Source organism: Nicotiana attenuata, chromosome 2 (genome assembly GCF_001879085.1).
Source record: "Nicotiana attenuata strain UT chromosome 2, NIATTr2, whole genome shotgun sequence".
NCBI classification, from domain to species: Eukaryota; Viridiplantae; Streptophyta; class Magnoliopsida; order Solanales; family Solanaceae; genus Nicotiana; species Nicotiana attenuata.
In genome coordinates this window covers 37307898-37321064 of record NC_031990.1, presented here as the reverse complement: position 1 = coordinate 37321064, position 13167 = coordinate 37307898, and the positions used below count along the sequence as shown (strand labels likewise).

General features: G+C 38.9%; 1 protein-coding gene across 2 annotated transcripts; it reads right to left on the bottom strand.

Annotated features, from left to right (window-relative positions):
- LOC109207517 (KH domain-containing protein At5g56140-like) lies at positions 4463 to 11043 on the bottom strand. Of its 2 annotated transcripts, none has more exons than XM_019370462.1 (7): positions 10800 to 11043; positions 9143 to 9228; positions 7193 to 7338; positions 6296 to 6415; positions 6095 to 6223; positions 5408 to 5551; positions 4463 to 5296 (listed from the first exon to the last, which is right to left on the bottom strand). In XM_019370462.1, exons 1-7 carry the CDS (start codon positions 10904 to 10906, stop codon positions 5147 to 5149), a joined length of 882 nt encoding a protein of 293 aa, XP_019226007.1. In that variant the 5' UTR covers positions 10907 to 11043; the 3' UTR covers positions 4463 to 5146. The 2 variants fall into 2 exon arrangements, with proteins under 2 accessions (XP_019226007.1, XP_019226011.1); XM_019370466.1 differs by having other exon boundaries at positions 6095 to 6211; positions 10800 to 11025.

The window sequence follows — 13167 nt, the reverse complement described above, 5'->3', positions numbered from 1 at the left end:
GTCTTTTGGCCTATCCAATGCACCGGCGGCCTTCATGGATTTGATGTATCGAGTATTCAGACCATTCTTGGATATCTTTGTGATAGTGTTCATTGACGATATTCTGGTGTGCTCCCGATCGGAGGCAGAGCACACAGAGCATTTGCGGAAGGTCTTACGCACACTCTAGGATCACAAGTTGTATGCCAAGTTCTCCAAGTGCGAGTTTTGGCTGAACTCAGTGACGTTTCTTGGGCATATAGTATCCGGTGAAGGTATCAAGGTTGATTGTCAAAAGATTGAAGCTATTAAGAATTGGCCAAGGCCCACAACTCCTACTGAGGTACACAACTTTACTATGGAAGATTTGAGGAGAACATCTATAGCTGCTCCATTAACAAAGTTGACACATAAGGCAGCAAAATTTTGGTGGACCAATGTTGGCGAGAAGAGCTTCCAAGAGTTAAAAGATAGGTTAACCTCGGCGCCAATCCCAGCGCTTCTTGAGGGACCCGGGGGGTATGTTGTATATTGTGATGCCTCTAGAGTAGGATTGGACAGTGTTCTAATGAAACACTGGAAAGTTGTCGCTTATGCTTCGAGGCAACTAAGGAAACACGAGCAAATTGCCCAACTCATGACTTGGATCTAGTAGCTGTTAAATTTGCCTTAAAGATATGGCGTCACTACCTGTATGGAGTTCATGTTGACATATTCACCGATCATAAGAGTTTGCAGTATATATTCAAGCGGAAAGAATTAAATATGAGGTAGTGGAGATAGCTTGAGTTGTTAAAAAATTATGATACTGATATTTTGTACAACCCAGTGAGAGAAAACGTTGTGGCTGATGCATTAAGTCGTAAATCCAAGGGCATCTACAACACGTGAAAAAACATATTGGAAATGACTAAATACTTATACCAGTTGGCTAACTTAAGTGTACGGTTGCTCGATACCGGTAGCAGAGGAGCCATAGTTCGAAATATTATTGAATTCTCACTAGTAGCAGAAGTAAAAGCACGGGAATTTGACGATCCAAACTTGGTGAAAATGAGGGGAAGTGTTCCCCTTCAAAAGGAGCAAGTGTTCGAGCTATCCGAGGACGGAGTCCTTAGATACCATGACCGGCTATGCATGCCTGATGTCGGGGGACTCCGAGAGTAGATCATGTCAGAGATTCATTAGTTCGTATTCTGTTCATATGGGGTAAACCAAGATGTACCAAGATCTTTGACAACTATACTAGTGGAATGACATGAAGAAGGATATTGCTGAATATGTTGCTCGGTTCCCCAATTGTCAGCAAGTCAAGGTTGAACATCAGAAACCAAGAGGTATACTGCAGAATATGGAAATTCCGGTCTGGAAATAGGAAGTAATCAACATGAATTCTGTTACCGGGTTACCACGATCACATCAGAGGTTCGATTCCATATGGGTTGTTGTGGATCGACTCACCAAGTTAGCTCATTTCCTACCAGTAAGAACTACTTTCTCGACTGAAGATTATGCTAAGATATACATTAAGGAGATAGTTCGACTCCATGGGGTTCCGATTTCCGCCATATCAGATATAGGTGCCCAGTTTACAACTAACTTCTATAGATCATTCCAAAAAGGATTGGGAACAAAGATCAATCTTAGCACAGCATTCCATCCACAAAGCGACGGCCAGGCCGAGCGCACTATTCAAACGCTCGAGGACATGTTACAAGCATGTGTTTTGGAATTCCAGGGAAATTGGGAGAATCATCTACCACTCATCGAATTTGCTTAGAATAACAGCTACCATTCCAGTATTCAAATGGCACCATATGAGGCCCTATATGGACGAAAATGCAGATCTCCTATCGGCTGGTTTGAAGTGGGTGAAACAAAGTTATTGGGGCAAGAGCTGGTGCAACAAATTGTAGAAAAGGTGAAGCTAATTCAAAATCGATTGTTGGCCGCTCGAAGCAGCAAAAGTCGTATTGGGTAACCGGCGGCGAGATTTCGAGTTCGCTATGGTAGACTGTGTGCTTTTGAAGGTGTCACCTATGAAAGGCGTGATGAGATTTGGTAAAAGAGGCAAACTCATCCCCCGGTATACCAAACCATACCAAATCATACAGAAGGTCGGCCATGTGGCTTATTAGCTTGAGTTACCCCCGGAATTGGAATTAGTGCATCTGGTATTCCACGTGTCTATGCTCCGAAAGTGCTTGACTAATCCATCCCGTGTTACCCCTATTGAAGATGTCCAAGTTTCAGAGGACCTATCTTACGAAGAAATTCCGATAGCCATCTTAGATCGACAAGTCCGTAAACTGCGAACTAGAGAAGTGACTTCAGTTAAAGTACTTTGGAGGAACAAGAATAAGGAAGAAATGACGTGGTAAGCTGAAGAAGATATGAAATCTAGGTACCGCCATTTATTCCCCACTATGGAAGGCAACAATGCGACTATCACGATGGGCCATTATTTAATATTCGAGGACGAATGTTCCGAAGGGAAAACGATGTTACACCCCACATGTGAAATTGGAGGATCTATGAGGTTTACGCGCAACCAATCAGAGGGTGACACGTTACCGGGCATAGGAGGCACTGCAGCGACCAAATTTCACCAGCTGTCTCACCGGGGACGACAGCCAAGTCGGGGTGACCCTTTTTGCATGTGGAAGTGGCAAAAATTCCTATGCTTGGTAACAATATAAATGGGCAGTGGGACTCTTTCTCTTTCATTCTAGAAGATATCACCTAAATAAGTCCTTTCAAAATACTCTCAACGCCCCTTTAGAATTTCCTAGACAATTAAGAAAAAGTCGAAGGTAAATCTGAATTTAACAGGACTTAGTTTGAAGGAACTTGGAATCGTTGTTGTAACACCCATCGTCTGGTGGCATTGATTCTCAAGATTCATTAAAAGGCAAAGTTAACCACCGTAGAAGTAAAGTTAGCTCTTCGACAAGGTATGTGGGCAACCTTCTTTCTGGCATGAGTTAGTGTAAGTCTCTCCTTCCTTCTAAATGATTCATGTACGGTAAGGTTTGGTAGTTCTAAGCACTCTCAATGACATTGTCCTGTTCTTGTCCGTTCTTGTTGGTAGCGTTCCTTTCGAAGTCTACATTATTTCCATTTGGTATCCAGAGTATGAGTCATTCTAAGTTTAAAGTTGTTACCTCTTGAAACTGTAACCGCATTGCACTTATATATATGTATCTATTTTACTCTACCGAGCCGCACTATAGTCGATTGGATACGGCACCTACTATGCAACCACCGATCAATTGAATATGATGAGACATGATATGAAATATTATTGAGCCCTTGTATAGCGGGTACGATGATGTGTGACGTGAGGCTACCAAGCCCTCTTGAGGTCGGCTACGCCGAGTTCTATTGAGACCGAGTACAGCCGAGACCTCCTGAGGTTGGGTACGACCGAGTCCTCTACGAGATCGAGTATGGAGTGACGTGTGATGTGAGGTTACCTAGCCCTCATGTGGCCGGGTACGACTGAGTCCTCTACGAGGTCGGGTATGGAGTGAAGTTGCTGAAGGTATGTATATATATTTGTATAGTATAAACTAATGCATGGCCCCAATAAGTGGCTTGGTTTTACAAAAGTTTGCATGCATTTATGATCCATGGTCCATAATTTCCACAGTTTGGTTTACGCTCCGGTGGCTTGTCTTCGATATTCAGGTTGGAATCACGTATTCATATCTCTTATGCTATGACTCTAATTTACTTGTTTCTCTTGGTCCTGCATACTCAGTACATTATCTATATTGACGCCCTTCTTTTGGGCGTTGTGTTCGTGCCCACAGGAACAGATAGACCCGGTGACGTCCTCCCTAGTAGGTGTACGATTCAGCTGTCTGTTGCTCTCCACTTCCTCGCAGTAGTTGTTCAGAAGTCAATAGGTACTAAAGCAAATGTTATAAATATTTTAGGTATGGTAGGGCCCTGTCCCGACCAGGTTGTATAAACGCATGTTTCTTCTGGTACTCTTAAAGACATGTAGACTAGAGTTAGCATTTAATTGCATGTAAGGCTGGGTATAACGAGATTATAAAACGTCAATGTTTCCTTGCAAGATAGTTATTCACATTGTAAATTTTGATATTCTCATTACTTAGAAGCCTCAATGGCCTAGATTGTAGGAATAAAAAATGTAAGGGCATGTGTTCGTTCACACGGACATTAAAAAATGTAAGGGCATGTGTTCATTCGCACGGGCATTAAATAAGGGCATGTGTTCATTCGCACGGGCCTTAAGGCATCATGTGCCGGTCACACCTCCCAAGGTTGGGGTGTGACAAGCAAAAGCAATATCATAATTTTTCAATACATGAATAAACATGTGTAAAGACAAAGCTTCCCTTTTAAAAATCTTCTCCAAATCCTTCCCAAGATTTTCTACCTTTTTGTAAATAAATATTTTTTTAAAATAATTTTGCAATGGTATGTTATTTTTAATACACCAAGCCAAACAATCAATAAGAAATAATCTTAACATTACTAATACATCCTACTCAATACAATTCTTATACACCCTACCAAGCAACACCTTAGAGTCCTCGAGTAGGATCAAGATGAGAGTCACGCAGGAATGCACCAATTATACAACCGTGAGCGCATACACGCAGAGACTTAACACAAACAATAAATAAATACCAAGTGCTTGATGTGCGCATAATTAAGATGAATGCTCCCCTAAAATAATACTCCCCTAAAATAATACTACGTTCCAAAAGGAGTGCCGAAAAGGCACCAACTGCCCACTTTTTTCTTCTTTTTTTGTTTTTACCCTTTTTCCAGTACACACACGCCTTGCTACCATTACAGGCACTCCCACACCATCAATCACAAACTAGAAATTAATGGAATAATACGACGACGTTGGTAAGACAACGCTCTAGACAAACCACCTGGCGACATCAAGCAAACTCCTAACCGGTCCACTACTATGAATTACTAAATCTTCCCCAACCAGAACATAAACACACTTCATATCATATAGAGACAAGTTAGAACTGGCACAGAACAGCACCAGTGCCCCGATGGCAGTGCGAGGCATCTTGACTTAATAGCAACACCTGTTGCATAAGACCTGCTGCTGCTGGTTAATGGTGTGTATCAATGCACAAGCTCCATATCCCACCAGAGAAGGAATTGATCACCCCCTGGTTTTAGCCCTCTTCATCCCAAGGCTGTTGTGGAAGGGGGAAACAGAACCAGACATTTGAGAACCTTCTTCACGAAGAGTACCATTAAGCATAGCAAGTTCACGTAGCTGCTGTTTTTTATAGAAATCCTGGGACTCATCCTGCATTTGGAGGAAGATGAAGAAAAGACAATAGTGAACATCAACTCTCCACTTTTGAAAATGTGTGATACTAGACAAAAATGACAACTTGCAAATCTATGTTGAAACTACCATAGGCTTGAGCAGATCTTCCAATATCTCACGTGCTTGCAATAGCCGAGCATCAATTATCTCCACTGGCAGTTCAGCCTCCACAATAACATGAAGAGGCTCATTCAGGTGCTCATACCCCGGTTTGCCCCTCATCATTTCTTCCTTCATATGTCAAAAGTAAATTATCATGTTACATGTTGCTCTTCCATGGAAAACAGGAGTAATTACATCTATTAACAGCATACACACAAAAGTTGAGAAAGATGATTCCAAGCGGCAAAATTGTACAAATTACAACTTGAGTACCACCTCAGACTACCCAATGACACTACCAGAGTTCCTGACAATTCTAATGACTGGATTCCAAATTTCACCTCAATCAAAATACTTTTGCAAATTATCTCTAACTTTATCAGGCACTTCAAACACATCATCAGCCAATATGAATAGTACTGGAATACACACCTAGATAAGCAATACAAACTCTACAAGAAGATAATAGTCTTTGCAACGAGCTTCGGCTATTAACTAATGGCCAAAAAAAGTGAACCAGTAGCTTCATTTATCACCACAGCTATCAGCCGGCAAAACAATTCAACTCAGTGTACCCTGGGACAAGACCAGGAGGAACGGAGAAGGAAACAGAGGTCACCTCTCATGCTTATTTCATGGGTTCTCAAATATTACGTCATCCCACAATATTACCTTTATTGGATCCTTGATGCTTCCGCGTCCTCTTATCAGAACCCGGCACTCGGTAGTAGCTTCCACTCGTTTTAGAGAGTTCCCTCTAGGGCCCAGGAGGCGCCCCACAAAATTGTACTGCAAATGTAACTAAAACACACACTCAAGATGATGTAGCCAAAGCATGAATAAAAGGATGGAAAAATAGATAATAGTTCATACATTAGGATATTGGTCCACGGGTATATCAATTCTGAGTGTTCGCTTCACTATGAGGCCTGATGAGTTACTTTGAGTATTAAGCCAGCTTTGAGTAGATGGTGAGTGCATTAAACCCGATATCTGGACATCATAACCACAGAATTGGTTAAACAATTTGTACTACAGTATGGAGAACATGGAAACCTCCTTATTTTAGATAACCAACCCTGAACCTCCTTAAGATTCAGTTGATTTAAGACATCCCAAAATCCAAGAAATACCAGAGGAATATTAAGAAAGCACATACTAGATGTATGCAAGTTTATAGAAAACAAATAAAGACAATAAGCCACTAATTACAAATGCAATTTTAACAAATAGACACACACTGAGACCCTTAAACAGAACAGATCTTGATGAATTTGATCTAGGAAATAAAGTGCTGATGATTTTTCAAAAGCCAATAACCTGATTTTCCAATGTGTCACATTGGCTGAGAGCATCCTATAATTGTTAGCAGAATTGAACGTAAAGGGTTCGTTATTCAGGCTCAGCGCCGTAACAAGCCCCAAACATTCTAATGAGAAAATTATTCAAATCAACACAGAGGAAGATGCTCCTGTGCTGTCATAGGCATCTAGATCTATTTCTAAAATTTAGCTGGGCGTTAGTATATCAGAACAGTAAGACACCTAGTAACTAAAAGCAAAATTCTAAATCAAGATGCTGAGCTTAAACTAATATATCAGTGTCGCTGTTGTTAGCTTCAACTACCTGTCATGAGACAAGTGGAGATAGAAGTTAAAAACACTTAAAATGGAATAAAGTTAGCATGGAAAGTAAACTTTTGTCAGAAAAGCTTTTCAAAGATAAAGAATTAGATCTAAAAGAGGTTATGTTAATAGTTAGTATCCATACTTCTGATTGAAATGGTGATGCCCATCTGTCCATATTAGCTCCTCCATTTGAATATATTCCTCCTGAAGCCAGGGGGCTAGCTTGTTCAAACCCACTTTGATCTAAAACTGAAGCATTCCCCAACAGTGTAGTTACACGCAAAAGTTCTGCTTCAAAAATGTCAATTTCCAAGAATAAGACGTACCAGTTAGCAGTGGTTAATAAATCAGTTAGCAGCCACCACAATATGGACAACAAGACGGATCCTTCATTGGTTAGTTATCTCACGGATTTTACAGGAAAAAATAATTTGTTAAAGCAATACTCTAGGTGGTTCTTCTAGAAACCTGTTTTTTGAAATGCATAATGTCTGTCAGATGAATGGCTGAAACCTCACACAATAATAATAAAAGGAAATGGAGAGGAAGGAGCATCTCCAATGAAGAGAGGAATAGTAGGGGTAGGAAGCGTGGGGCGAAGAACCTAAGGCACAAAGGCACAATTATACCCAAAAAACCAACGCATTAGTACAGGCACTTGAAGGCACCTTTTTTCAGGTGAAGATGCCAAACTGTGACATCAAGATATACAATCTTCTCAATAACAAATACTACACCTGCCATTTCAAGGGATTCAGTATGACACTTGACAGCAATCAGAAGCAAAAATTGTTTTTATAAAAAAACAGTCCTGAAGAAGGAGAGGACGACGAAGGAGAAGAAGAAGAAGAAGAAGGCAAAACCTGGCTGAAGAAGGAGCACATTATGCAGACAACAGCAAAAAACAACAACTAGGTTGACACGGTCCTGGTTAGTTAGTTGTAATAAAAAGAAAATTATTCCTTAATGGACCAACTTGTCTTCGGCCATATCCTCCACCATTTCCTAGACATTTAAAAGCAGTTGTACGAAAAGAAAAATTATTCCTTATAGGTCTAACCTGTCCATGGCATGCCATTTGCCATTTGCAGACACATTTACAAGAGGAATAACATGCCCAGTATGACCTCTTACTACGATATAGAAATACCCAAATGTAGGTCCATACTCTAGCTCAAGTGTTTCATCACACAACAAATCAACCCTTCCCTTAATACTGGACAAGCTCCAAAAGACACACTTCATGCTTCTTCTATCTTAAGGAACAATTTTGAAGTCCTCATCTTAATCTTGTATACTACTAGTGTTGGATAATTGGTCATATTAAAGTTTCCAATTTTTCCTTTCATCGACTCCTTTTGACAGTCAGTGGCACATGCAGAAGTGCACGTTTCTTCTTTTCCGGATCAGTTACAGGCTACAGCACTAAATAGTACTAGAACAAAAGTGTAGGATACTAGGGACAAAGAATGGGACAATCAAGTATTATTTCCAACATATAGGAAATAATCACTGATTCAACACCATGACTGTCTTAACCTCTTCTCTCTCTTGCTAGTGGGTGGTCACAACTTTATTTACAAACAAAATTTTTGACAAGCTCCACCGTTAAAATGTAAACCCTGTTCTCTCACTGAATTATTACGACACATCTTTAATACACTCTCAATAAGCAGAAACGCAACGCCTCAGCAGACCATGGAAGAAGGAAAGTTGTGATACTAATACCTGTTTTATGGGCCAAATATATAGTCAAGCATGAATAACAAAAAGACATTCATGGAATACACAAGTAGAGTTGTGAATCATCCAGAAAAAAGTGATGACCACCTTTACATAGAAGACTCAAACTTGAATTAAACTTACATTCAATTAGCAAAACAGAAGCATGAATGGGATTTACCATCTCATTATTTTTCGATAAAAGGATTACCATCTTCTCCAAAAAAATGCATGTACCTAGTAACTTAAAATGCTTTTTCAGCCTCATTATTTATCTTTTGACTTCTTATCGTGCAAAAGCAATAAAGTTTACTTAATGATATCAGAAACACAAGTGGCTAAAATAATCAAAATTCAACTTCTTACTCACCCTGATTAAGCAATCGATAGCAATGAGGAAGGACAGGCACAAATGGGCTGATTTTGTGGCGTTCCGCAAGTAACTCTGAGAGATACCTGTTAACACACATTGACAAATTAAAGACTCGCAATAATTTATGGTATACGTACAAAACAAGAAGATAATCATCCGTACATCTATCAAAATTTTCAGCTTATATTCCCAAGCTAGAGGCTCCAGCTTCTAACAATTTTGAGTTATTATACCAATGAAAGAATGCAGATAATTGAATCCTTCAGCTTAGTGTTTAAGGAAATTCATTCTCATGATTCAGCATAGTAGAGCTTCCCATGAATAAATTTCACTAAAAATAAATTAATTAGGACCGGAGGGGGAAGTCTTTCACTAAAATATTAAAAACTAAACTGTTCCAACCCAAATATATTACACGCATACAACTCTTTGTAAGATCGAAAAAACCAATTTACATAGTGCAACGAGATCTCCTTGTTAAGTCTATCACTTAAGCGTCTCCTTGTTAAGTCTATTACTTGACTGCAGTAGAATAAGCAAAAATAAGCTCTAAATTTCAGTGAGTAGAACCAGGATGTTAATCAAAAGAACAGAATTTTAATATTTGGTCAGTGGGTGCAACCAGGGGCGTACGTAAAAAAAAATTTAAGCGGTGTCGAAATTTATAAAAAAATTGAAATATAACTTTGATTATCATACCTTTAGACAAGAAAAATGTGCAAAAGAAAAATGTGCTAGTTGAGGTTTGAACCTTTAACCTCTTGGAGAAAAATCAAGCACATTACCAACACACCAAGACGCAATTTATGTCAAGTGGTGTCATTTTTTCCTACTTATCTGTTTCCGTACAGTATAAATACATATATTTAGTAAAATTTTCCGACACCGCTTCGGTGAGCCTAAATCCGCCCCTGGGTGCAACAGGTCGAACCACATATGATAAGTTGCATAACCGCCACAAAGTAGTTTTGGGTGTAGTGGTACTCCACATCCACCAATTTAAAAATCCGGATCCACTTCGACCGATAAGTGTTGTAGAAGGGGAAAAAGGATCTTGGAAAGTTGATTATCAATGCCTGAGTAGTTCAAGCAAGGAGAGTGAATCTTTACTTTACAGCTGTTATTCTCTTAGTTTCTTCGAAGAAGATTGGACAAAATGATCTGAAGGAAGGGGAAATCAATAATTAACAGCTTTCCATAGGGACAAAGCAAACAGCTTTTTGAAGCAACAAACCTAATAAAAGTATTCGAATGGGTGCAAAGAATCCATATAGCCAATCCTTGACCGTTTGGAACTGAGGCAGAGTTTATTGAACCTCAAACTGATTCTTTAAACTAAAGAAGAAAACAGTTAAACCAGATCTTTCATTTTGGACAAAACAGACTACAAAAAGAAAAAAAGAAAAATGAGGTCTTAATCAAAAAATAGATTTAAAGCAGCATATAAAGGAAGGCAAAGCAAGATTTAAAAAAAAAAAAAAAAAACTAAAGATCGGATATAAGCTAATCAAGTTCAGCACGATCCATAAATAAGTATATAACCACATGAATCCACAAAGACGAAGATTTCAAATTTATATATATATATATATATATATATATATATATATATATATATATATAAGGAAGTTGTAGAGAAAAGGGGGAAACGCACTTTTCTTGGTCGGCGAGGGCAGAGGAAGCAGAGCGAAGACCACCGATGTGAGGAGAGTGAGGAGCAGAGGGAGATGGTGAGTAGGCCATGTACCTGCCGGACGACATATTTACCGGTGGCGGAGGAAAATTCTGACGACGGGCGGCGGCCAGATTCACCCACTTTTCACTTTCCTAGGAGAGTCCCCCTCTTTCCCTCTTTTGGACTGGCAATGACCTGATACTTGTCCATTTATTATAAGGCGTCGGTGGTTTGAGGAGAGTAAAAAATTGGTATATTTAGCTTATGTATTTGTATTATGTTGAGAGAAAAATAAAATAAAAAATAAAAAAAGAGCTTTTTTATCATCACTGTCTGCTGGAACGGGATAGAATTTCTCATATCTTAATCTCAGATCTGTAATTGGAGTCTTGAAATTAAATTCTCTTTTTTATGACAAACCTGTTCTTGTCATGTAATATTAGTATAAATATATAAATTCTTTTACAAGTTATATCAGTATTGTATTACTCATAAGTAGTGCAGATTTTTATATTAAAATTAGTTTATACATCAAACCAAACAACCTCTTTTTGCACAAAATATAACTTGAGCAAAAGTTAGTCGTGTACAATGCAGACCCCATGTAATCCTACAAGTGGGGTTTAGTGAGGATAGATGTAGGCAGACCTTACCCCTATATTCAAGAAGGTAGAAAAACTATTTCAAGCAGACGCTCAACTTAAGAAAAAATTAGTTAGTGTATTGGTACATAGTATCTCCAATATATTAATATCGCGAACAAAATACTTGTTAGTAGACTGTCTTCGTAGACAGAAAATAATGCAGAAATATAGAGAAAAAAAAATGGGAAAATTCTCAGATTTTTTGTGTATGAAAAACGAGGCAAGCCTCGAAATTTATAGACAACAAATGGATAAAATATAAAAGTGCAATCTAAAAAGTATCTTTTTCTCATTCACACATTTAGAAACCCAATAATACTAGTACCATTTTCTGAGTTTAACCATTTTCGTTAAATTGTGCAGTAGTAAAGGTTTAATATAATAACAATAATCGTATATAACTGAGATGGACTATATGAATTTTTAATATTTTAAATGTGGTAAAAATATGATAGCACTAGCACCTATAAAAAAGGAGAGAACATAAGTGGTAAGTGGGGAAAAAGGAAGAAAAAGTGGTTCAGTGCTTTTTACTGTAGAACCAAAGACCGTCCTTGTACTTCACACTTTGTGGATTTTGTGGTAGGTGGGCTGCTTGCTGATCCTTGCTCTATTGCTCCCTTCTCTCCATTACTTTTCTTCCTCAATTTTCAACCATTTATATGACTGTAGGAATTTCGACTTTTGACCTAACAATCACTCTTCTATCCACCTTTTTGTTAGTACATCTTTTTAAACACATTAATTAACGAGTATATATCTGATACTCTTTCCGGTCCATAATATATTTGTTCTTCTAGGTTTAAACCCTAGGTTTATTGGTCTAGACATGGCTTACCCGAGCGGACAACTCGAGCCGAGGGGAGGCAGCGTACCGGGGATACAGAAGCTCCGCCGGCTTTGCAACTTATCCAAACCTCGTTCTAAATGGGAAAAGACTCTAAACAGAAGAGAAGCTACACGAAGTGCACCCTTCTCCATGATGTAGAAGACTCAGAAAGAGGAAGGGATTTGCGACAGTTTATATATACAGTTTCAACAAATATCAAAACGGTAAAACATTTATCACATATAGCATGGAATATGTAGAAAAATCAGATAAAGCCAAATATAACAATTATACTAAGCTCGAATTCTTGAACCCTGAATCGAAATTCTGGGTTCGTTTGCCCAGCAGAGTCGCCAGAGCTGTCACACCTCCTTTTTTACACACCTACCCCGAAGGATAATGTATAGGGGAGTTTTTCCATTTAAAGTGGCATTATTCGAAATGGGATTATTTATTTATTTTTAGAGTCGCCACTTGGGATAGGACGGGCTTTTGGTGTCCCAAGTTACCGATTTAATTTAAATCCCAAATCGAGGAAAATTTCGACTTCCCAATTGGAGTCTGCGAACCAGAAATACTGAATAAGGAATTCTGTTGACCCGAGGGAAGGTGTTAGGCACCCCCGGATCCCGTGGTTCTAGCACGGTCGCTTAAATTATTATAAATGGCTAAAAATCTAATTTTTATACATATTCCAACCTATAATGTAATTCTTAAGATCATTTACCGCTTTTAGTTATCTTGTTTTTACGAAAGTGAACGCCGTTTAAGAGCGTGTTTTTGGATCACGTCACATGAAATGCACCCGGATCCTCAACACCTCTTATTCAACATTTTGGGATTTGGATTTGGGTCGCATGAAATGCGCACGCGT

Excerpts from the sequence above, each read along its gene's own strand:
- LOC109207517 (XM_019370462.1), bottom strand. The coding sequence starts at position 10,906 with ATGTCGTCCGGCAGGTACATGGCCTACTCACCATCTCCCTCTGCTCCT. Across the intron at positions 5,552-6,094 it reads GCATCAAGGATCCAATAAAG|GAAGAAATGATGAGGGGCAA; the intron begins GTAATATTGTGG and ends TGACATATGAAG. Across the intron at positions 5,297-5,407 it reads AAGATCTGCTCAAGCCTATG|GATGAGTCCCAGGATTTCTA; the intron begins GTAGTTTCAACA and ends CTCCAAATGCAG.